This window comes from Saccostrea cucullata, unplaced genomic scaffold (genome assembly GCF_032062105.1).
Source record: "Saccostrea cucullata isolate Sc308-1 unplaced genomic scaffold, CSIRO_AGI_Scuc_v1 ctg319, whole genome shotgun sequence".
Classification (NCBI taxonomy): domain Eukaryota; kingdom Metazoa; phylum Mollusca; class Bivalvia; order Ostreida; family Ostreidae; genus Saccostrea; species Saccostrea cuccullata.
Window position 1 is genome coordinate 584,961 of NW_026920610.1, and position 26,683 is coordinate 611,643.

Consider the following 26,683-nt stretch of genomic DNA (forward strand, 5'->3'; position numbering starts at 1 on the left):
GGAAAAATGTTTTGAGTCATGGTAACCATGGAAACCCGGCCAAAGAAATTTCCTTAGCAACCGGCGGATTTTTCAGTGTTGAAGGACAAAAAATCACCTATCTTTGAGGCTTAAAATAACTCGAAAATACCATGAGAATTATTCTTACTTATGGGTGTAATAAAGATACACATTTATTGTGTTCTAATAATGTAATAAAAAATATTAAGGTCCTAAGTCAGTTCTGTGGTAGTTATTGGAAGGTACACATGTTTTACAAGTTTTGCTGATTCAGCATTTTTCGTGATTTTGGCAATATTCAAGGCCAAATTTTAAAAATGGCCAGATTAATACAATTGTTGCATGTATCTCACATAAAAGCAGAGGTATTTCTCTTTCAGAATTTGAAGTCAAATCCATGGGCTCTTTTGAAAATCGAATCTGTTGCCTAGCAACAAAAATGGGCTTTTTGATGCATAAAATGATAAAAAATGTAAAAAGTTTACGGAAAAATCAAATGAACGGTTATTTATGATAAATAAGATACAAATTTTAAAATACTATACTTAAATTGGGTCTCCCTAGCACATCATTGATATTGCATAATTCTTTATCTCCATAGCAACGGCAGGTTCTCCATAGCAACAAGGCAAAGAAAGGTAGTTTTGGCGTGTATTCGTTTAATCTTATTTAGGCTTATTCAAATTAAGTCAGAAAAATGTGATTGAGCAAAACTGACAATGAACTGTTGGTAAATCTTAATTTTTTATCTCCATAGCAACGGCAGGTTCTCCATAGCAACAAGGCAAAGAAATGTAGTTTTGGCGTGTATTAGTTTAAACTTATTCAAGCTTATTCAAATTTAGTCAGAAAAATGTGATTGAGCAAAATTGACAATGAACTGTTGGTTTTATTACTGTTATTTTTTTTTGGTACTTAATCAACCCATATGGCAAGGATTCCGTGTACATGACAACCAAAGTTCCTAAGTCTCCTGTAAAACAGATTTGACTTTGGGAGTGTATTGTTTGTCATGGAATTGGATATTCAAGTAATATGCTGATAATTGCATGGTGATAGGTCGGTAAGACTTTAAAATGTTGTATCAAGTTATTAAATATTGTTCAACAGAATGAATAACGTCACTATGGAAACATTTCAAATGATATTTCAAATTGAATATGAAGATCAGGTTTTAATTATTCTATTGATACTTGTCATAGATTGGAGAGTGTTTTTTCCAAACAAAAAGAACCGTTCGCGGTAGCTCAAAGGTAGCACCTACTGCGTCCCACAGTGGGATTCGAACCCGCGAAGGAAGGATCAGCTCTTTCCTTCGTGACTCTAGAGAAGACGCTCTAACCACTGTTCCATGAGGGCGACGCGGCACATTAAAATAAATCTAAACAAGCAAATTCAAAGAATTGTGGTCCCCCGCTTTCGGTGTCTTTGTTGATGAGATGTTATTTTTTATGACATATTGTGTCTAATATGAACATCCTATCATATGTCATTTATTTAGAAATTATCATTGAAGTTGATTTTTTCGAAGGATGAAACCCTAATCCTGACTGTTAAAAAGTTATGGCCAAAGTTAACGTTTTTTAAAAGTAGGACAACTCCAAAGTCAAGATCAAAGGGTCAAAGTTGTTGATGAATGGTTTCCTCACAAGGATTACACATGTAAAGAATGAAAGCTCTAGCCCTTACCGTTCAAAAGTTGTGGTCAAGGTTAAAGTTTTTTCATAAGTACGTAAATCCTTAAGGTGAAGGTCAAAGTTGTTGATATTCAATGAAAGGACTTGCCACAAAGAATACATATGTGAAATATAAAAGTCTTAGTATCTATCGTTCAAAAGTTGTGACCAAAGTTAATTTTTTTTAAAAAAGTAGTTAAAACTCCAATGTCAAGGTCAAAGGGTAAAAATTGTTGGTATCCAATGAAAGATCTTCTCAAAAGGATTACATATGTGAAGTACGAAAGCCCTAGCCCTCACCGTTCAAAAGTTTTGGTCAAGGTTAATGTTTTTCCATAAAAACGTACATCTCCAAGGTCAAGGTCAAAAGGTCAAGGTTGTTGGTATCTAATGAAAGGTCTTGCCACAAACAATACATATTTGAAATATGAAAGTCCTTGTACCTTCCATTCAAAAGTTAAGGCTAAAGTAAAACTTTGGAATTTTTGTGTAAAAGAGGGTCAAAGTACAAGGTCAAGGTCAAAAGGTTAAATTTGGTGGTACCCAAAGAAAGGTCTTGTCACAAGGAATACACATGTGAAATATGAAAGTCATAGCTCCACTAAATCAAAAGTTATGGGCAAGGTTAAAGTTTTTGTGACGGACAGACGGACAGATGAATGAGATTTAATGTCCCGTCGCTTTCGCGAAAGCTGGGGACAACAATAAGAAAAGTCGCATCGCAGTCAGTAACGGTTATTTACGTAAAATTGAAGTTTACACCATTTGAAAGAAATATTGCAAGATGTCCGAAGCTAGATCAAACAAATACAAATGAATTTAATAAAACATGGCTAGTCACACAAGTAGAAACTTTATTTTTGTATGTTGTTTGGTGAGATTTGCATTAATGTAGTGCAAACATATTTCAAAAATTATGCAAACGATGGTCAGAGGGTCATCTTCATGTATCCGGTTAATTCATATCTTAAAATGGAAATATTATGCATCAAAAACAAAGCAACTGACATCGAACTCATGCATGTAACACAGGGCTCATGGGTCACATCGCTCACCTTAGCACTGTGGCTAGGAAAAATCAATTCAGTAAATGCCTAAGTGGTCCCGATCCTAAAAGGGGGGGGGGTTGATTTGAACAAACTTGAATCTATGCATATTTGAATCTACACTAACTAAGGGTGCTTACATATTTTTTGACTAACTGTGGCTTTATTCCAAATAAGTTATGTACTTTTGTGGTTCCACCCAATCCTGGGGGTCATGATTTTAACAAATCTTTATCTAAATTACTTGAGGATGCTAACATTTGAACAAGACCAATCAAGATTTTTATATATTTAAAAAAAATATATTTTCCCTATATATTCCTAATATGTAAAAATTTGATCATCCATTGTGGCTGTACCCCCGGGGGTCATGATTTGAACAAACTTGAATCTACACTATTTGAGGATGCTTCCATATAAACATGACCAATCTTGGCTTTGCTGTTATTAAATTTTTAGCTCTTCTGAACCAAAGGCTCAAAGAGCTAATTCTATGGCCATTTGTGCGGTGTGCGTCGTGCGGTGTTTGTTAACTTTTTAGAAAATGGGCCATAACTCAAGAACGCCTTGGCCAATCAGTGTCAAATTTGTCACAGGGTATCCTTGGCCCAAGGGCTACCATTTATACTAAAATAAGGGTTGGGACCCTTAAAGAAGGGGAGATAATCAGGAAAACAAAACCAAAAGCACTGGTTGCAAAAAATCTTCTTCTCCAGAACCACCTGGCAGATTTTCACCAAACTTACACACAAGGATCAGAATATATTGAAGATTGAAAATTGTTCAAGGCATGACCCTGGGGCAAAGGGCGTGGTCTCAAGGTCACTTCAAAGTTGACCTAAATTTACAATTGATAAAAACGTTTATATTTTGCTTACTATAAGGACTAGGATCATCAAGTCTTGTAAGTTGATGCATCTTAATAACTTCACATCATGTTAAATTAAAAGTAGGTCACAGTGACCTACTTTTTTAATTTTGCGGGCATTTGTTTTCAAATTGATTTGAAGGCATATTTTGGACACTTTAAGGCCTATGATCATCAAACTTTGTTAGTTGATGCATCTTTGGTCCTTGAACAACGTCAACTTAAAAGTAGGTCACCTTGACCTACTTTTTGAACTTAATGACTTATCCTTTTTAAAACATTTAATCCCATTATTGCAGACACTGAGAGGGTTAGAATCATCAAATCTTGTAAATTACTGCATCTTGGGACCTTAAAACATATTTATGAAAAAGTAGGTCACTGTGACCTACTTTTTGAATTTTGCAGGCATATGTTTTCATATTGTTTAAAAGGCTTATTTTGATTACCTTCAAACCTACGATCATCAAACTTGGTCAGCAGATGCATCTTGGGACTTTGAAAAATGTTGACTAAAATTTAGGTCACGGTGACCTACTTTTGACATTTTATGGCTTTATTTAAGTATCTTCGGTATTTATAAGCTTAGAATCATCAAACTTTGTGAGTTGATGCATCTTGGGTTTTTGGAGAGTGACGACCAAAAAGTAGGTCATGGTGACCTACTTTTGACATTTTATAGCTTTATTTAAGTATCTTAGGTATTTATAAGCTTAGAATCATCAAACTTTGTGTGTTGATGCATCTTGGGTTTTTGGAGGGTGACGACCAAAAAGTAGGTCACGGTGACCTACTTTTGACATTTTATGGCTTTATTTAAGGATCTCTGGTACTTATTGGCTTAGAATCATCAAACTTTGTCAGTTGATGCATCTTGGGTTTTCAGAGAATGTCAACCAAAAAGTAGGTCATGGTGACCTACTTTTGAATATCTCAGATACATATTGGCTGAGAATCATCAAATTTTGTCAGTTGATGTATTTTGGGCTTTCGAAAATCGCCTACTAAAAATTAGGTCACAGTGACCTACTTTTTAGAGGCTTCAAATAGAAGTGATAGGTTGTACAATTTATCAGAAGAGCGATTCAAGGCCCTTGGGCCTCTTGTTTCTTTATATTCCTATGTAAGACGTTGGTCGTCCATTGTGGCCCCACCCTACAACCGGGGGTCAGGACTTGAATAAACTTGAATGTACACTACCTGAGGATGCTTCTACATAAGTTTCATCTTTCCTGGCCCAAAGTTTTTACATTGATACCATTAATTTATATTGATATGGTGGTAAGAAGTATAAAATTCAAGTCCATCCCCTTCCCTTCCTCAAGTAAACTTTTGAGTGCTGAGCTGATTTATTTTTACCTAGCCCATGTGCTCAGGTGAGCGATGTTGGAGATTGCTCCCACTACTTTGATACATGTTGCTTGGGCCTGTTCTCTGGGTAATTGCGTTTGAAGCTCCAGAGCTACAGATTCTTGTAAACTGAATAAGTGTCAGCTTCCCAACAACAAGTTAAAGGTACAAGCTTATGGATATCTATCTTTTGAAAAATGGAAAACATATTTATAATTCAATACATACTTATACAAGTAGCAATAATACTTACTAAGTATATTAATATCTTTCCCTGTGCTACATGTACAGGCGTAATTGTGATGTCTTCAATTTAAAAACATTCTACTGTCTTTTGAGATGATTGTTTTTTCCTTTGGCTGTGTAAGAAGAGGGGGGTGGCTATTATGCCGATACTTAGCTATAGAACACTATTGAAAACTTCACTACAATATACATGTGCCCCCTCAATAATAATGATATCTGACGATCTTCTATTTTTTGGTTTGTTTGCCAAGGCATTTTCGGTTGTTGATAGTGCGCAAACTGAAAATATATGGTTGTAACCCCCACCCCACCCCCCACTCCCACCCCCGAAATTGCTTACTAAGGGTCTGTATTTACCAGAAGTGGTTTCTGTATGCCTTTTAATTTCCATTGTTGCACATCTGAGTTCAAACTTAAAACTGCAATTTTAAAGGGAGATGTGCCTCTGAGAATTTCATATGTCACCTGAGTCTTTCAGGTGACATATTGCTATCTCTGTTCGTTCGTCGTCGTATGTCATTCGGCGGTCGTAAACATTTGAACATTTTTAGCTTCTTCTCTGGAATCACTGAACCAATTTCAACCAAATTTGTAAAAACCCATCTTTGGGTAAAAGAGGAACACAACATTGTGAATTTCAGGTTCCCTGAGGGGTGGGACCAAAACCACTAAAATTAATGCAGTCTTTAAAAATCTTCTTAACTTCGATCTAGACATCAAGCAGTGAAACTGTTGGAATGATTGTAATAAGCATTGAATCTTCTACACTGTACCAAAATAGTAAAATTCTTTGCCCCAGGGTCAGGGGTTCTGTATGCTAGGGCTGGGCTAAATAGATTATATAGTGAAATTATTTCTTTGAAAATCTTCTCCTCTTCTCCTGGGTACATAGTTACGATGAGAAAGAATTCCTGTTCTACAGTAGTGAATTTCATGGCCTTTGGACAGGGGTTCTGGTGTTAGGACGGGGCTTAAATGATTATATAGTTAACATTTTTTTTTATTCCCCTACTCTGTCTATGGTTATAAAGTTACGAAACTACATAGGCGTCGGAACCGGGGGGGGGGGGGGGGGGGGGGGGAGGGGCTAGGGCTTAGTCTTTTCCTAGTATAGACATTGAACATTGCTGCGTAGGTTTAAGCCCCCTACTTTCCACACACATTGCTGAATAGTTTTAAAATTAGGAATTCAAAGTGGTGCTGTTTGGAAAAAGAGTGGTACTAAATATCGAACTTACCCCCCCCCCCCCCCCCCCTTCCATGTCAAGGGCTTTGGTTTAATACATAACCCAAAGTCAGTTGCAAAACTCATTATTTTGGATTTCAATAATTTATTTATGATTTATACTGTAATATTTTTCACGAGTTAAGTCTTAAATCCTAGCTACTTTCATTGGATAAAAGTACTGCTTGAAAAATGTCAGAGATGAAAACTTTAAAATATCGGAAATGAAAACAGTTCCGGAAATAAAATGCAGCCATTGAAACCATGCACCATGAGTGTCTTGAATCTAATCCACAATATCGTACAAGTTACATAAAAACATTATCTATGGAAAACATCCTTAATATGGCATCATATGATTTTTGCCCGTTTCACACATACAGGAAATTTTGCCCCATTTTAAATTCGCCCAGTCACAGTTCTGTTTAAGAATTTAAAAATGTACTGTGTTTTTTTAACTCGCCCCATTTTAAATTCACTCACATGTAGTTGTTGCCATGGTAACAATTGATTGAACATTTCATATATTTTTTTAGCACTCTACACAAATACAATCATCAACACATGAATTTAATTTTCATTTCTATGACGAACACTGATCCATAAGTCAAATCTCTTTACAGGAGGCATAGGGTACATTGGTTGCCATGCACTGGGAATCGTTGCCATGTGTTGATTAAAGACGGAAAAATTAAGATTGACCAACAGTTCATTGTCAGTTTTGCTCAATCACATTTTTCTGACTTAATTTGAATAAGCCTAAATAAGATTAAACGAATACACGCCAAAACTACCTTTCTTTGCCTTGTTGCTATGGAGAACCTGCCGTTGCTATGGAGATAAAGAATTATGCAATATTCAATGATGTGCTAGGGAGACCCAATTTAAGTATAGTATTTTAAAATTTGTATCTTATTTATCATAAATAACCGTTCATTTGATTTTTCCGTAAACTTTTTACATTTTTTATCATTTTATGCATCAAAAAGCCCATTTTTGTTGCTAGGCAACAGATTTGATTTTCAAAAGAGCCCATGGATTTGACTTCAAATTCTGAAAGAGAAATACCTCTGCTTTTATGTGAGATACATGCAACAATTGTATTAATCTGGCCATTTTTAAAATTTGGCCTTGAATATTGCCAAAATCACGAAAAATGCTGAATCAGCAAAACTTGTAAAACATGTGTACCTTCCAATGTCTACCACAGAACTGACTTAGGACCTAAATATTTTTTATTACATTATTAGAACACAATAAATGTGTATCTTTATTACACCCATAAGTAAGAATAATTCTCATGGTATTTTCGAGTTATTTTAAGCCTCAAAGATAGGTGATTTTTTTGTCCTTCAACACTGAAAAATCCGCCGGTTGCTAGGGAAATTTCTTTGGTCGGGTTTCCATGGTTACCATGACTCAAAACATTTTTCCTTTTACATACATTGTTCATACTTCAAAGTGAATCTATGAGTGAAAAATCATCAAATTCTGAAAACCTTCATGTATCACTTTTTTACAGTTTTGTCTGATTTTTATGTGGACTGGTACTTAAAAACAACTGCAATAACTTTAACCTCATACATCACAAGCCTTTGTGGTATCAAATTTAGATTCATTTTCACTGCTTGATTTCTGAGCAATGAAGACAATAATGTGCAGTGAATCAGAATTACGCAAGTCATAACTCTGAATGGAGCTTAATGCCTCATTTTCCTTTTATTGTTTACGAGGATCTATAAAATAACAAACAGTAAAACTGGAACAAGGGTAATGAGCATTATTACACACCTCGAGACCCTGGACTTTCAGCTTCATGTGGTCCTCGCGAATGTTTTTGCCATCTTTTCTCTTTTTCCAGCAGTAGCCGTCTTTGCGGTACCTTACGCGGTTCCTGCTGTACATTAACATGGAACCACTCGGTGGCCGAATCTTCATCTCCATCTTTAGCCATTCTTTATGTTTGGAGAAGGCAATCAAAATGGATGCAATTTCCTAATTAAAGAAACAAATAAGTTTTTATTTATTTCTTTTTAGATGCATACTTTTTTCATACTAAAAACTCTGTCAACTGAAATTTTATTCCTTGATTTATCATTGTACCACTAACTAAGTATGGGTGGTAGAAAAAAATCCTGAACACAATTAAAGAATCAAATTTTACATCAGAGGCAGTTTCCAAAAGATCTCCATAAATACATCAACAGAGCTAATCTAGTCCATGTGTTAATGAACCATTAATTACATTCTACACAAATTAAAAGGATATTACAGAGAATCAAATAAAGCTAACAGCTAGCTGTCCTTGCATATTAACACCTAATGAGGGATTGTCACAGTCTTCATAATTTACCTCCTAAAACTTTAATATTCAAATACTTTTATGTACACTATTTACATCTAAATTTACAAAAAATTGACATACTATTAGCTATATCAATGCATTCAAAAAGATCTCAAAATACATTGACAAGTATTGTGCAATTTTTTTTGAACTTTTTTTTTCATTCCTCTGTTTGCCAAACAGTAAAACATAAATCAGGGGCATGACAAAATTGATCGAGAAGTTTCTGTACCAAGAAGGGAATTAAATATATAGGCAGAATTGATTCTTCCCTAGTAAGGTGACTAATTTCAGTATTTCTACAATTATACATGTGCTTCATAATAAATCAATTTGGCCTGCACCAGTTTCACCTCATCTAAAAGATACAGAGTTCAGACAAAATGTAAGCTTTTGGTTTTTTTATTTGTTTCTTGAATATGTCTACAGTTGTCAATATGCACATGATGCCCTAATTGCTGTAATTAATTCATACAGTGAATCAAGAAGTGATCACACAAAATAAAATAAACATATTAAATTTTTAAACAAGAGGCCCAGGGGCCACATTACTCACCCAAACAACTGACTAGGTAAAAGCAAAAATTAGTTCAGTATTGAAAGGTTTAAATATATTATAAAAATGGGTTCTGGGAGGGGAGGGGGTATTTAAACAAACTTTTGTGACACATTATGGTTTTGTTATTTGTAAGAAAATTTTTTATTGATATAGCCTTTGTATTCATTTGTTCTCTTTATGGCTCCTCTATTCTCCTGAATTTCAAATCTACATTACCTTTCTATGCTTTTAAATTGATGATTAATATCATGATGGCTTTGTGAAGAATTTTAACGATTTTTACCATGGATTTCTATGTAAAACCCATTGTGGCCAAACCCGTGCCCAAGGGGTCATGATTTGAACGAAACTGAATCTTCCCTTTCAGATGATGCTTCTGCATGAGTTTCATTTTTCATGGCCCAGTGAATCTTGAGAAGAAGATTTTTTAAAGATTTTTCCTATTTATTCCTATGTTGAACTTTGATCACCCTTGTGGGCCCACCCTACCCCCCAGGGTCATGATTTGAATTTGTAGCAAGTTTGGTTGAAATTGGTTTAGTGGTTCTGAGAAGAAGATGAAAATGTGAAAAGTTAACGACAACAACAACGACAACAACGGCAGACAATGGACAAATTTTGATCAGAAAAGCTATCTTGAGCCTTCGGCTCAGGTGAGCTAAAAAAGTATATTTAAATACTGTATATATAACAAATACTTTTTTTCTCTCCCACTTTCCTGAAAGCAACATTCTGTGACAAAAACTTTTTAACCTTGGTCAAAACTTTTGAACAAGAAAAGATAAGGCTTTTCATGTTTTGCATTTAAATTAAGTGACCATTTTTGACCCTATGACCTTGAAGTTTGGCCTACTAAATTTTCGTGAAATTTTAAATATCAGTGATTGGTTTTAAAAAGGAGATCATATTAATTTTTGACTTGTGCAATACCAGAGTGTGACAAGTTTTCAAGGGTGCTAAACCTTTTAACCCCATGACCTTGAAATCTGACCTTTTAATATATCATTATAACTTTTGAATGAGACATTATATTTTATAGCTTACATGAGCATTATCTGTTATGAGACCTTTCCAATGCCTACTCTGTTTTCTTGATCTCATGAACTTATAAATTTAAACCTTCAGTCTTCTTCAAATTACTTTGCAATGGTAATAACTATTGAATCAGAGAAGATAGGGTTTTTATATTTGACATGTACAATACCCATGACAACTACCGGTACTTTAAGAAAAATCTTTTCACACCATTATTGACTTCATGACTTTGACCTAGAGGTATACCCTTCTTATCAAATATTTTGTAACTTTGGACATAATTTTTGCTCCAGAAGAGACTGTACACTGCTTTTGAAACAGTTTTGAAAACAGCTATGAAATGAACAGCTGAGAACTGCTAAATAACAGCTGTAAAGAACAAAGTACGTTATTAGCTATATGCGGCCGAGAAATTTAACTATTTTTAAACTTCGATTTTTTATGCAAGTCTTTTATGTTTCGAATTACAATAAGATCAAAGCTAAAGTCAACTTATATAAATATGACGTAATATGTTACAGTGACGTCATAGTACTACACCAAACAGCAATTGCTCAGCGAAATCCGTTTATTTTTCATGAAAAATCAGTAAACATTGATGAAATTGAATATGTTCCCAAGCATTAACCACTTTTATTTTTTGTGTATAAAATTATTGGCTAAAAATCTCCGTCCAGTATTAAATTCGTGTCGGTTAATGAGTGGGAACAGTATACTTTTTTATATAAAGTAAGTCCGGAAATCAAAATTCAATATTAGCGTTCAAGATTTTACGCTGATTTTACACAGTATTTACGTAGGAAACGAATAATATAAACAGTTCTTTTTACTGCTGAATACAAAGAAATTCATACAGGATAAAATCCACATCTGTTCATAAGTTAAGAATTTAGAGATGATACAAGTAATCATATTTTATAATTATTTTTCAAGTTTATAAAATCCCTTAACATTAAGAATGAACCATTTTAGTGTCGGGATTTTCATTGGTTGCATGGTTCAGACTGCGTTACATGTACAAGAAGGATATGGAGATAACGAACAGTATTCAATATTAAAGTCCGTAAAACAATACAAAATCGGAGCAGAGAAATCACGGACCTCCGAAACATCAGAGGTGGGATCAAGTGCCAGGTACAATGAACGTAGAGCGTTAACCTTCCTCAATAATGTGCATTTGATGGTGACCTGATAAATAATAAATACATATTTTATATATTTTAATTCAAAATTAGCAAGACTTTTTAAAGTATATAGCTATTATCAGTTACATAAATTATGCGTTGTTAGTCCTGATGTCTTTTTTTATTGAGGGTGGGAGGGGGAGGGGGGGGAGTTATACCATATAATGTGTCTTGAATAATTCCGCGTTTCCGAATTTACCTTATTTACCGCTGTACTTTGCACAACTCATACTTGGGAAAATCCATCAGTCATAAGCAACTTATACAAACAAAAAATAAAGATAAATAATCTTATGCTTCTATTTAATCAATAAATTCACGTAATTTTCCATGAACTTGCCAGCCTATAGGCTAACCGAAGAATTGTCCATTTTGAGAAGCTTATAATATGACATTTTTCAATGTCGAAGGTTTGTTCGATGTACGAAGCAGGACATACTTACATTACAGAACGGCAATTTTATAAGCTTCAAAAAACATTATATATTGTTTTTAATACACTGCAAAAATAAAGAAAAAAAATTAAGGCCATATTTATATAGCCCTCTAAGGATGCGTATCATTTTTTTTTCAAAGTTGTCATTACTGCTACAAAAAAAGGTTACCGTGACATTACCGCTACATGTACATTTGAAGGTAAATGTATTATATACATAACCGACACATTGACTCTTTCATCAGCCAGCTATCGACTTATGCATGTAAAGGTTGAGTAAAAGTACAACTCATACATTCATAAAACCTGTTTCCTCTGTTCATAACGGGGAGGTAAAAGTTTTTTTTTATTTGAAATTTATTTAGATAATAAAACATTTTTAGTTTCAAAACAGTGCAATTTTCATGCGTCCTGCATTTCATTTCTGGAAATCATTGCTGGCTCATCCTATATGTAGTCTGCAATTCTCTTATTGAAAAAAAAAAAATGCAGCGGAAAGTTGAAAATTTTCGCAGTGTGGCGGTAATTATGATGATGAGCACTTTGCACACAAGCTTAGTTTAATTTATGTCAGATATTGTGTTACACTGGTTTTGTTCAAATGCCTGGAGTGCATGTAAAATATACCTGCAATTTACTTTATAATATACATGTCGATCCGTTTATATAACTCAGATCCGCCTCATCGCAATGCGTGAATCTTTAGGGGGCTCGGAGCCCCCCCCTCCCCCCCGCCTTCCATCTCCCGATCAGAAAAGAAAAAAAAAACTGTCAATGCCAACTATTTAAAGAAGATCAAAGCGGAGGGTGCTTGAAACTGATTTGCACTGTATAGGTACATGTACCTTGTAGAAAGAGAAAGGAAGGGGTGCTCTATATGAAACAAGTGCTTGTGAGAAATGCCCTAATTACCAGAATTTAATTCTTTGATTCATCAAATGAATTTTAAAAAAGATATGTAAAATATCTTAAGTTTTAAGAAATGATTTAATACCAAATAAACGCACAAAGTTTGTACACATACAAGTTTTCAACAATAATAAATTAATATCCCCATTTTTAAGATTATTTCTTTCCTCTCAAATAGAAAAGCAAAGTTACAGTGTCAGTTTGACAACAATTTCTGTCCCAAATAGTTTCCTTTATTTTTATAATACTTAGGGGAAAAACCGCTTCTGCCGTTTTAATATACCGAGGACGGGAAAAAGCATTTACAGCAACCATTCAGTGTTTTAATATATTAGGTAGATATTTATAAATCATGCATTTCTAAAGGATTGACCTCAAGTTCGAAACATTTGAGCATTGTGCAGTGCGCCGCCTGTGCAATACAGCTGCTATTTTTCAATAAGACAGATTTCAAGCGCGTTTAAAACGTTGAAACCTGGAGAAGGGGGGATGAGGGTACGGTAAGTAGAATCGAACATTGGATTTAAAAATCCATACTAAATCAACAGCAGAAAGCTAGTCTCGGAAAAAAGGAAGGGGGGGGGGGGTTACCACGGGCGTGCTAACTATTCAATCATGTACAGAGTGGGTGTTTATTCCCACTGTGTTCAATTACCTGAAAGTTTTATTTCAAGCAAATAATTCACGTGTGTGCAAGATTGACTTTCTAGCATCCTGTGCATAGTGTTCTTTAAAAAAAAAATTAAGAATTTAAAAAACAATTATACTGAAAACATGAAAAAAATATATACTTGTTATTATAAATTAAAGCATCATTTAAATTACGTTTATGTGTCATGGGTAAACTCTAGCTGTTTAGTGTCGCTAAAATAAATACTGGTTAGAGTTGAGTTCCACGATTCATCCACAACACGTACAACATCGTCGAGATGGTCCACGGTTTCCAATATATAATTATTTCGATAAAAATTTAAAAGATACAATCGGATTAAGTCCAACGGAATAATGAATATTGACCCTTTGTGAAATTTGGTTATTTGCATTATCTGTGTTAAAATTGTTTTTATGATAGGTTTTAATTTATTTCAAGTATTATAGCTACCATCATTTATTATTATCCCCTTTCCATAACCTCAAATTTTGAAAAATTATATACAGGATCTACATAGGTATGTAACGGTGTATTTAATAAGATATAGAGATGGAAAGAGAGAAAGCTATAAAAGTAACTCGAGCTCCTGGAAAAGGAGTCGTTTTATGTCCTATGCAGGCAGTCGGATGTTTCTATATGCATTACATATATTCATGTAAAATCCTGTAATCCCTACCCCATCTCTGCTATGACCCTAATGATCAAATGTAAACATAATTGCAAAGAAATTCTAAAAATATCTTTGAATGGATTGATAAATTCTATTTAACAGACAATCGTACATCACTTTTATTCATATAGGATCTTTTGTATGACGCACGAAAGACATGTACGTCAATGACGTCTTCTAACAAAATGAACGTCGGAACTGACGTTACGAGCGCTTAAACACCACTTTTTATCATTATTTGCGATGTGTTACACGTAATCAGATATAAGCAAGTCATATATTGCTAGAAAGATAAAGTTCCTAACTTCTGAGTCAGATAAACATCAATTTATTTCAATGTTCGGCGAAAATCAACCAATAACGTACTTTGTTCTTTGAAAAACTGGTAAAACACTGCTATATCAGCTAAAAACAGCAGTTCATTTTGTCTTGGGGTGCTTTTATATTTTTCATATGTGCATTACTTCTGCAAAGATTTTTTAAACTGAAAATGATATATTGCATACAATATAAAAATTTTTCAACCTCAAACTTTAATCTAAATTATCTTTGATTTTCTTTGATAATGTTGATTGTTATTTCTTAGTTTTCTGCACCTTTTTAAGACTTTTCTCTACTTTTAAAATGGATTTTTAAAATAAGCATTAAAATGAAAATCTTTTGAATTTTAAAATCCACTAGACTGGATGTTCATAGCTGCAATTTTATAGGTTATGGTAGGACATCCAGGAAAATTCAGTTTGAAAAAAAGGCCCTCAAGTACTGCCTGCTAATCTTAACAAATCATTTTATATATAAGGTAGTTCTTCAAGGAAGAGCAATGAACTTTAATAAAACAATAAGTTTAAGCTTTGAAATAAGAAAACTCTGCATGGACCTTAGAATAACTCAAGATACAAAAGCCATTTTCTGGCAGTGAATGCTCTACTAAACATTAATCACCATGATCACTGCAGTCAGAAAATGATGGTGATGCAGATTATTTAAGAAGTTTAAGACCTCTTAAATCTGAACTACAAATTGCTGCCAAGGACCTGCTTTTATAATGGAGCTATTAGCAGACTTAAAGAGCAGCACAGGGATTTACGACTCTGTTCATCGGTAACAGATTTTTCAGTAGGAAGGCAGGTACTAAATACCATCAGATTGCATCTTCACCTCTTAGATCTTATCTCATGTAATGAATATATTCTAAATTCCATCTTCTACTTGGCACGAGTTCTGTGTAGTGGAAATCATTTCCAGTAATTTAATTCATGGTAATTTCAGCCTCCATGTAAATCAATTAACAAATCTCATGGAAGAACATGACTATTTATGAATCCTCTGTAAATCTGATAATTAAGAAATAATTTGCAAAGGGTTTTATGTAGTTAATTAATAAAATTGATAATATTTTGAATTTAATCAACATATGCATAATTCAGAAACTAATCAAGATGAAGGCTAATATATTTAGAGTGAAGTCATGTACTGAACGTAAAATTTAGTGATTAATGGACTCTTCCCAAGTTTGGCAAAAGTTTTTTTTTTATTGATAAGCTGCTCTGGCTGCCATATACTGGTAAATATAGCCTAGCATCTCCAGACAAAGCCTTTGAAGAAAAAACTCCTGGGAGTCATTATACTTATAACATGATACACAGACACAATGATAGGAAGTATATGTACAATACTGAGAATACTGAATTATCCAAATGGTAAAAATACTTTTTTAGCACATGATTTGTCATCTGATAAAGGATTTTTTCCTCCATTATTTATTTTACAGTATTGTACACTACCTGTCTACCAGAAACTTATTTTTACATGATTCTGTCATTTCTGTGTACTTATATCGAATTGTAAATAATATAATAAATCAAGTTCATAATTATTTGATTTAAAAAAAATTCACATAAAATTCATTTATACAGCTTATGTATAGGAAATAACTGTCAGGATTTGTAAAGGAAAAGTATCTGCATAAACACTTGATCAAGTACACCCTGAATTCCTGTCTGGACAGTGTTTTCAATAAGAGCCGGCAACCGGCAAAATTAACCGCCTGTACGAGAAATTTTGCCGGCTATGAAATTTCCGTCATAAGAATTTTGCCGGTGCTGCTACGTGAAATCATTACCGCAACTATTTCCATGATCTAGAGTAGCTTCCCTTGAGTGCGCTCTTTTTTCAAGGAAGTTTGATTAGATCGATAGTCAAGTGTCATGTAATGGCGTCGCGGACAACGAATATTTGAGCGAAGTCGTGGAGAAACGTGCTGCTGCTGTAACACATGGGTTTGAGATCACATACGTTAAGAGGCATAAAAAATGGTCCCTTCCGAAAAGATTTGTTTGTGTTTTATAATTTTCTATTGAAAATTGATTGTGCGGCAGCCTCAATATTAAGTGAGGGGTTCCCCGGTGATTAAGACCTTACGAAAAAATGTATGAATTCTTACAGGCTTTCCACAAAATCTCAAATGTTAAGCTAAGACGTAATCATTACGAATAAAAGTCTTAATATTTTAATCTTGACTCAGACGTAGAAATTCTTACAAAATTTCCACAAACTGAAAACGTGAAATTTCATTCTCATTTATTTGTGCAAGATCTCTTGAAATACAGGAAAAGTATATTATTTTCACATTTGGAAAAGTTTTAATGTACTAGTATTTTGTATCAAATTCCATTTTCTTAATATTTTTGTTCTGACAATCTGTACAAAGTCGTCAAGATTATTTTATGAAAAGTCTCAATATTGCAGAATTTTTCCATTTTTGGGGGGTACTGTTCATCACCAAAGTGTTTTAAAAATCTTAAATTTTTAACTTTATAATCTTTTTTTTGAATTTTGAATAAAAGTCCTGACCAATTTATGTGAAAAGGACTAAATATGTAGAATTTCTAGTATAATGTTTTACCTAGAATTTCACACATGTTGTCTATATGTTTTTATAGACACTTAGTTTCAGAAGAAAAAAATTTAGTCTTTCATAAATCTGTCAAACAAATCTGTGAAAAGGTAAAAATTTGTTTTCTAGTTGGCTTTTTAAGTAAAATTTGATAATTGATAGTGACAGGAATGTGAAAAAATGGAACTTTTTAATGGCCTTAGAGGAAAGAAAAATGAGTCCAAAATGCTGATTTTCGTTTTCGGCCGGGGGGCTTCGCCCCCCTGGGCCCCCCACCAGGGCTCTGCCCTGGACCCGCTGGGGGCCTAAGGCGGCCCCCAGACCCCTCGCCGAAACTGGTTTCCTGCTATTCCATCTATTTTTCCTTCTATTGAAAATCTTATTGAAACCACTGTCAGCAATAATCAGGAGTGCTCCTACCACACGCGAACTCCTGACCCTAGGTCTACACATAGCACAATTTTTGAAAAGGCACACACTTGCTTATCAAAATTACTTGATTAATACCAAGGAGCAGATTTCAAACAATTTGTTTTCAGTATATAAGTAGAGCCCCCCCCCCCATTTTGGTATCCCTGACCCTGGGGCCTTGAAATTTACAATTCTGGAAGAGGCGCCCATCATAACTATATAAATAGTTCATCTGCTTATTACCCAGAATTAGAGAAAAAGATTTTAATAGATGTAATGTATTTTCACTATATAATCATTATAAAGCCACACCCTAACACCAGAACCCCTGACCATGGGGACATAAAATTCACAATTTTGGTAGAAACATTCTTGCTCATCATAACTATGTCCTTAATTAGTTTATTTAATACTCAGAAGCAGAGAAGAAGATTTTCAAAAAATTAACGCATTTTCACTATATAATCAATAGAGCCACGCCCTCACACCAGAACCCCTGACCCTGGGGCCATAAATTTCACAATTTATGTAGAGACACTCTTGCTCATCATAACTATGTACTTAGTTAGTTTATTTAATACTCAGAAACAGAGAAGAAGATTTTAAAAGAAATAATGCATTTTCACTATATAATCAATAGAGCCCTGCCCTAACACCATAACCCTGACCCTGGGGCCATAAAATTCACAATTTTGGTAGAGGCACTCTTGCTCATCATAACTATGAACTTAATAAGTTAATTTAATACCCAGGAGCAGAGAAGAAGATTTTCAAAGAATTAATGCATTTTCACTATATAATCAATAGAGCCCCGCCCTAACACCAGAACCCCTGACCCTGGGGCCATAAAATTCATAATTTTGGTAGAGGCACTCTTGCTGATCATAACTATGTACTTAGTTAGTTTATTTAATACCTAGGAGTAGAGAAGAAGATTTTCAAAGATTTAATGCATTTTCACTATATAATCAATAGAGCCCCGCCCTAACACCATAACCCCTGACCCCGGGGCCATAAAATTCACAATTTTGGTAGAGGCACTCTTGCTCATCATAACTATGAACTTAATAAGTTTATTTAATACCCAGGAGCAGAGAAGAAGATTTTCAAAGAATTAATGCATTTTCACTATATAATCAATAGAGCCCCGCCCTAACACCAGAACTCCTGACCCTGGGGCCATGAATTTCACAATTTTGGTAGAGGACTCAATGCTGATTACAATCATACCAACAGTTTAACTGCTTGGTGTCCAGGAGTAGAGAAGAAGATTTTTAAAGATTGCACTAATTTTAGTGGTTTTTGCCCCACCTCCCAGGCCCCAGGGGGGCAGGGACCATGAAATTCACAATTTTTGTTCCCCTTCACCCATAGATGCTATATGCCAAAATTGGTTGAAATTGATTCAGCGGTTTCAGAGAAGAAGCTGAAAATGTTTAAAAGTTAACGCACGACGGACGACGATGGACAAAAACAGATAGCAATAGGTCACCTGAGTTTACTCAGGTGACCTAAAAATAGCCCGCTCTTTAGCTTACTTCATTGGTGTTCCATCGGTGTCTGTACTGGGGGAAGTCCCTCGCCGGTCGGATATCCTCCAACTGTTTTGGGAGTACCCACTCCTTGTTTCCTGAAATTTTAAAATTCTTCATTAATAACCACTGTTACGTCTTCATTGATGTTCTAAACATATGGCCTTCACCTTAGTGAGTGTAAATCAACTGTATGACGCAAAAGATATTTAAACAATTAACAGAATTCAGAATCTTGTAGTTAATATATATTCAACAAAACAGAAGATCTCCTATAATAATGTTCAAGAGGTTAAAAGTTATTAAACACAAATAATCCTCACTTTCAGTTACTTCAGCCAAGCTGTTCATAAGATTTTTAAAAGATTTTAATATTTTCTTGTGAAGCATATTATGCCCCCACCCTAACTCTAAAGGATCTGAGAACCCATGCACATACCATGAGCATGCTTCAATATCAATAGGAATGACATTTTTGCTTAGAAAATTGTTTTCCTGTTTACTTGCATTATGTAAAATTGATATTGAATTTAGCCAACTAACCCAGCAGGGTTCAAATTATCAGTTAAGAAAACGATTTCACAAAACATGGGGATGTTTGCAAATTTATAGTTCTATTATTTTGCATAATCATGATAATAAGAGTTTTTTAACTTCTTGATTTATAGTTCCATGAGAAACTTTGATCACATATTAAGGTTGGACCCATGCAACCCTGGGGTCCACGATTTCTACTTTCTCAAGCTCATCAGATTTTCAGAGATTCTTCTAATATACTGGATGATCAAAAAGCCCACTTGAGCTTTCAGATCAGGTGAGCTCAAGCCTATATTTGTTGTATTTAAAGGTTAGAGTCCATGAAGAAAGGATGATTCAAATAAGCACAGAAAATATACAATCTACATGTATTAGATAGGTAAATCTATGCAATCTGTTATCATGACAATCATCCGATAAATACATCTAATTCCATAAATGTGTCCATTACCTCTGCAAGATAAATTCTGATTCTAGTAAAGGCCATTCTGATGGGTTTATACCTATGTATAAAAACTCAAGAGAACACGGAATTTCTAGTACAAAATGATGCACAGGTGATGGAAGAAGTAACAAATGAAAACCCAGAATTCTTGGGTTTCTTCATACCGATACTTTGTACTTCATAGGTAAATAAAGGACCCCAAATAAATGCCTTTGTGGTTCTTTGCAATATTATATTCATATTTAGTTTGAGCAAAATACTTTTTATAATCTTATTTTGTATTTAAATAAAGGTAAAATTTTAATTTGAAGGGGAAAAACACTCAAAATTTGCCAACATCTGAATACATTATGACATATTTTTTAACTTTATGCATATCTTTAAATAACAGATCTTAATGATGAGAATGCCACTGGTCTGCAAATAGAATGCATTGTGACAGACAGCTAAAATACAAATACTATGTACATGTAGAATATACAAGTAAACCTTTCTGTGATGCAAAATACAGAAGGACTTGCATGGTCCAAGAATCTTAATACAGTACCCGAGTATGTAACATATTTACCTGGGGGAGCCTTGCTGTTGTCCTGGTGACTGGAGGAGGAGGAGGCTGGCTCTCCCATTCCAGCGGTCCTCACCACTTCACTTCATCTGTCAAAAACAAAACACTCAATTAGATCCACTCCCCAAATAGATTGGTCACTTAACTGTCAAACTCCCTCAGAATCACTTAAGTTTTATGTCATTTCACTCAATACATATATGGATAACTAGTGTTCAGAACGAGTACCAAGAGATATCATTATGGGTGGGTTTTGGTACCAATGAAGAGATTTGTTGTTATTACAAGTCTATACTGGTAAATGGCAGAGCACGGAGCCTGACATTCCCCGTTAATAAGCAGGCAATTCACTGACCAACTCACTCCAGATCAATAACATTCTCAGCTAAAACCTCTGCCTTCACATGCAATCATTCTCTCCTTCTATATTCCACTATGGAATTATATCCCTGGAAGAGGACCAACTCTATACTTGTAGGGAATCCTTTTTCTGAGTTAATGCTAGCCTGTGTCTGTGACTGACACCTTCCCTCTCCTCAGGCTCTAGAACAGACCAGTGAACTGGGTATCCGTTAGAGAGAAGTAATGACTTGTTTTGAATGGTTAGACAAACACATCAGATTATTTTCTCAGCCAATTGCCCAACATTTATTTAATGTGGATGATATTTGTTTAATCTGAGTGCAGTGTTAGAGGAAGCCAGGCATTGAGATGATTTCCCAACACCTGAACTTGCTTCTAAAACATATGTAAAGTCAGTCCCTCAAGAGCCACACGCAGGCATAAAACACATCCAATACGGCTTAATGACAGAATGGCATTTCCAAATGTTTTAAATTCTATTCTTTCAGTCTGTAAGCTTAATGCACACAAAGAAGAAGAAAAAACTCTTTCTTGCTAGACAGAGATATGAAAATGATCACTTTGATTCCAATTTTACATAATTATTATAGTATACATCTGTCTGTAGCTAGACCATAAGAATTAACAGATTATTAAGACTTACAGTCAAAATTTTGATTCTGAATACATGTATTAAAATGTTTTATTTTTCATATCTATTGAAAAAAAATCTATGTTTGTATGTTTATTTTTGAAATGTAAACTTTTTTGTGAAAATTGTAAAGGTAGACATACATGTAATTTTCATTTGCATGGCACTTAGTTAGCTGACTTCAGTGTTAACAATTACTAGTATGTTGCTGCAACATAGAAAATATCTTGTTTTCTAAAGGGTCCTGTATACTTTCAAATGGAATTAAAAAAAAAAATACCTGGTAAACAAAATTTATTGATGTCAGATCTTATGTTTTTCTTTACAAAATATATTTTTGCTCAGATACACAGCTAGCTGCAACTATTTGAGGTGACAATTACTGCTGCAAGTGCACTGACCCTCCAGATGATAATCAATATGGGATTCAAATCCAGTGAATTTGTAGTGTTTTGAACTGCTTGCCCTTGTAAAAATAACAAAGGGACTACATTGTCATTACAAATAGACTACCGGTATATCATAATTACATGTATATATAACAGACCCAATTTTACATACATTTTAGAGAGTCATATTTATAGCATTAAAGCTAACAATCATTCTTCATTTAACTGAGTATCAATGACTTTATTACAAACTGCGTTTCAATCTGTCATTATATAAAATCCAATTAAATTTAAGAATTTCATAAATATCCCAGACACACATTCTTAGAACTGTGAATCCATGACAGGTTAGTTATAAATCAGTGCTCAATATTACGTTTCAGTCTATTGCCAGAGACATTAAGCAGATGAAACTGATTTCCCCGGATAGCAATATGTAACACAAATGGATACTGGCAATATCATTATGAAATTCATAAAATTAACACAAGGAGAATTGTCAATTCAATCTATATAAATGCAATAGGTTTATCATTCCCAAGGTTAGCAAAGCAGTCATATCTTGAACTTCGATGTAATTCTGCTTTATAGCAGTAACATTCAGAGCTGCTATATTTTATTATTTTACAGTTAAGAAATTTGATATGATACAAGTAAAAAAAAACAATATTTAACACTGACTGAAATTCAACTTTTCCAATAACGGTAATCATAAATGTTTACATGATATTGCCAATTAGAAATTATGCCCAACTTTCCAATTTTCGTAAGAAAGTTTCCTACTTGAAATGAGCAGAAAATTGCAAAAATCAATCAATGTAAACAGAGACTAATATTAAAGCATGCATGTTTTTTAAATGCTATTGTGAAATATGCAACATTTTTCAAGTACCTAGTACATGAAGTATTTCCAGTTGATAATATTGAATTTAAAATCCCTAAAAATATAGTTATCATTGTAACTAACTGAATTGTCAATTATTAGTTCAGTTCTATAACAATTAATTAACCATCTAGAAAGGTTTTTAAAATGAAGAACAATTTAGAAATCTCTTCTAAGAGCTTAGCCCTTTATTTTTTTCATCAATATTCATTCTGGCCATACCATCCATCTTCTTTTATTGATGAAAATTTAAAATGACAAAATAGGTAAATGCTTTAGTAAGAATGAATCAGAAACATTTTATGGCCTACTTATTTTGTATTTATTCCTATAAAACAATTTTATCTACTAAATGAATTTTTTTTTTCTTATGAAAACCACATGGATGTTATTGGAGCAATTTAATAAATGTCTTGCTATAAAGTGTGTGCCACCTTATAACTGCAGTAAACTCACCGAGAGATGATTATACACAAAGTCCTGATTATCAATATTGATCTGACAGTCAATTTCAAAAATTCATTTTAAAAGTGAAATATACACCCAGCTCAAAAAAGCTCATTGTTTCATTAAGATTTCCATCACATTGACTTTAACAGTAATGAAATTTTGCAGATCTATTAATACTGAGTTATAACAGGAGTTAAGCTAGAATCTCATCAACAGGAGCATAGGTTACAAAACATGGAGTGTTTCACAAACTTGGCTTCTTCTGAGAGCTTTATCTAGGTAATTAGACCTCCTCAGATCCCTGCTAATTCTAAATGGAGCTGGCTTTCAAGCTTTTACTTCTTGTTAATTATAAAATTAAAAAGAAAAGCGTTTTTTGTTTAATTTCTGTGTTTTCACTTTTGATCTCATTTTTTCCTGTATTTTTTTCTGGGTTGAGAAGCTTGAGAAAAACTGCTATTCTGCCCAAACATTACTGTCTTAGATTCAATTCGTTGAAAGTATTTTCCCCTGGAATCTTGAAAACAGACATTACACTTACCAGTAATTTGTACAATGTACCAATCTCACACTTTAGTGATTAAATTCTTTCTGTTAGCCTTCTGACTTTTCCCTGGCGTTGTGAAGTATTGAGTCAGAAAACACAATTATCACTTCTTGTGTATCCCGTGACCACTAACATGACAGCAAACACAACAGTATAAGACAAAGGTTTCCCAACAGAGAATTACATATTGTAGAGAGAAAACTCTGTAGTCAAAGAATGGCTACAATATTGTCATCGAAAGATGCATTACACATGACCCCCTAGTGTAAGGTACATCATGCAGTTTATTTCTCTCAAAATATAAATCCCGCAATCCGTAGTGTTTTTTTTAAAAATCAAAATAAATTATTTAATGTTAATGAATCTGGAATACTTGTACCGATTTAGCTTGCCATCAAAAGAACCCGATTCCTGACAATAGTAAAACCTTGATTGGATAAGTAGAAGGGATGTGCGTCATTTTCAGCTTAATATTTCTAGTAACATTTTCATACACTTCACAGACTGTGAAAGAATTGAATTAAATTGGACAGGAACATTGAACTAAATATAATTAAATTACTGCTTTACGTATTAATTATGTTATAAACTATACAGGCTAGTCAAATTTGATTTGGACCAGACAAGTAATAAATATTTTCCACTAAAAGCCAATCTTCCATAGTCAACCTGGTTTCTGATCAACTAGCCCATTCTCAAATCCATGCTACAAAAAGTTGGGATGATCTCAAATCTTACCACATATGCATGCAGTTTGCATCATCAATACAAAGAACAGAATTTTCAAAATTTGATGTATCTGAAGAAAAATTAATAATCAGGTATCAATTTAAGCTAAGTTTTGTGTTATTTAAGGTGCCATTTAGGATGAGTGCACTTTTAAAAGCTATGAAAATTTGGTCCTGGTGTCTTGTGCAAAATAAAGTCCCAAAATTCATTAAATTAAATTATTTTAAATTAAATTTATGTTTTATAGGTATTTAACGATGTCTAATTCAAAAGTGGTCCAGTTCAAATTTTTGGAATTTAAGACTTATACATTTTCTTTTCAATGACATTGTAATTATAGAAGGAAGTATGACCAAAAATTCAAGGCATAAATATCAAAAGCATATGCTTGCATAATAATCATAGAATAATTTAGCGATATATTGTAATGTAAAGCTTAAAATGGATAGGCAAAAAGGTTCCAAATGATGTACTTAAGTGCACTCACTCTTTATACAATGTAGATTACAGTAGAACAGGCTTATAGCAAACAAGCTTATAATGTATTGATGCTTACAGTGATGTGATTTTCATTCCCCCTTGACTTTAAAATATACTGCAAACTTAACAGAAATTCATATCAAACTAGAGATACTGTGAGCAATGAGCTCACTAAATGATACCCCCTGCCTCCCATATGAATATAATGACAGTGTCCATGTTTTGCTATGGGAAACCCATAATATGTGTTGGATCAAAATGTACAAGAGGCCCATGGGCCTTATAGGTCACCTGAGCATCATGCAACAACTTTCAAATGATCAAATTTGGTTCCTGTTTTAAGTTAGATACTATGGCATTCACAGTTTTGAAAGAGGCACCATTGCTAATCATAACTATAAACTTAGCAATTGTTTAGTTTGTTTACTTAATACCCATAAGCAGGGTAGGAGAATAAAAATGCATGTCAACTTATCAGTAATATTCAGCAATAATCAGGAGTGCCCCTACCACACATGAACCCCTGACCCTAGGTCTAAACACTGCATAATTTTTAAAAAGAGAGTAAACCCGAGTTTACTCAGGTGACCTAAAAATAGGAGGTGCACAATGGCAATATGTAATAAAGATTCTGTTAAAGTCTCATCAATTATTTATTCAGTGGTATGAGAGGAGCTGCGGTTAAGAGATGTGTACCCCATAGCATAACAGACGAACAGCTATACAGATGGACGGACATCCCGATTACTATATACCCTCCCGCTTTTCAAGCAGGAGGTATAATTACACTTATAAAGAAGCAAAAATCTTCCATCCCTGGTACTTCAACATAAAGGTGTTATACTATACATTATGCACATATAATCAGTATCATATTTACCATTTATAGAATGGTATGTTATCTTACAGATCCTTGTTTTCATTCCTAAGACTACAGAGTCAAGATATTATTATATCCCCAAATGAATGGACATTCACCGTAGCACTCAAGAAAAAAAAAATTTTGATACAATAAAGCGCATTTATAAAGTGGTAAAATTTTTTTGTATGGATGAAACGCTCTGAGTCATGTTTTGAACGTCAATTATAACACAAAGACACGCCCATATTTTTAGAAATGAGAAAGAAATATTCGTCTTAATGTTTTAGGACACTGCACTCTTCACGACAAGCAACATGAGTTGCAATGAAATGGAGCTTTAAAAAATTAGAAGAGAGATTAGAGAAGTAAAACACAAATTGCAATGAATATGTATATATTTTTTAATTTATCATATCTATTGAAGTTACCACAACACATGCTTCGGTCGAACACGTGTTTACTCAGTGTTCATTTAGACCGTCAATTTGATTGGCTATTGTATTTATGGAAAACCTGTTTTACAGGTATTCGGATAAAGAAATGGAGAGTTTTATCCATTTCTAGAGAAATGCACGTGTCATCATATGACAATCAACGTTCTAAAGATAGCTTGAAACGATCCATTCGAACGGAAAATTTTACCACTTCAATGCACTTCATTGTAGCAATGGTAAGCCAAGATTTGTCAACGGAGAAGAAAATACTTCCGTTCCTACCTCATTAAAAAATTGACCAATGTGAGTTAAGTATAGAAAATGAATAT

The 26,683-nt window shown here is 33.9% G+C and overlaps 1 protein-coding gene across 1 annotated transcript in view; it reads right to left on the bottom strand.

The window, feature by feature from the left end:
• The window catches only part of LOC134254078 (calmodulin-binding transcription activator 1-like), a 43,853-nt gene that overhangs the window by 12,592 nt on the left and 4,578 nt on the right, over nt 1–26,683 (bottom strand). The window contains exons 2-4 of the mRNA XM_062736643.1: nt 20,590–20,675; nt 19,046–19,137; nt 8,203–8,406 (exon numbers count right to left, since the gene is read on the bottom strand). Coding sequence (XP_062592627.1) covers nt 8,203–8,406; nt 19,046–19,137; nt 20,590–20,647 — 354 coding nt within the window. The 5' untranslated portion in view covers nt 20,648–20,675. The remainder of the gene's footprint in view (nt 1–8,202; nt 8,407–19,045; nt 19,138–20,589; nt 20,676–26,683) is intronic.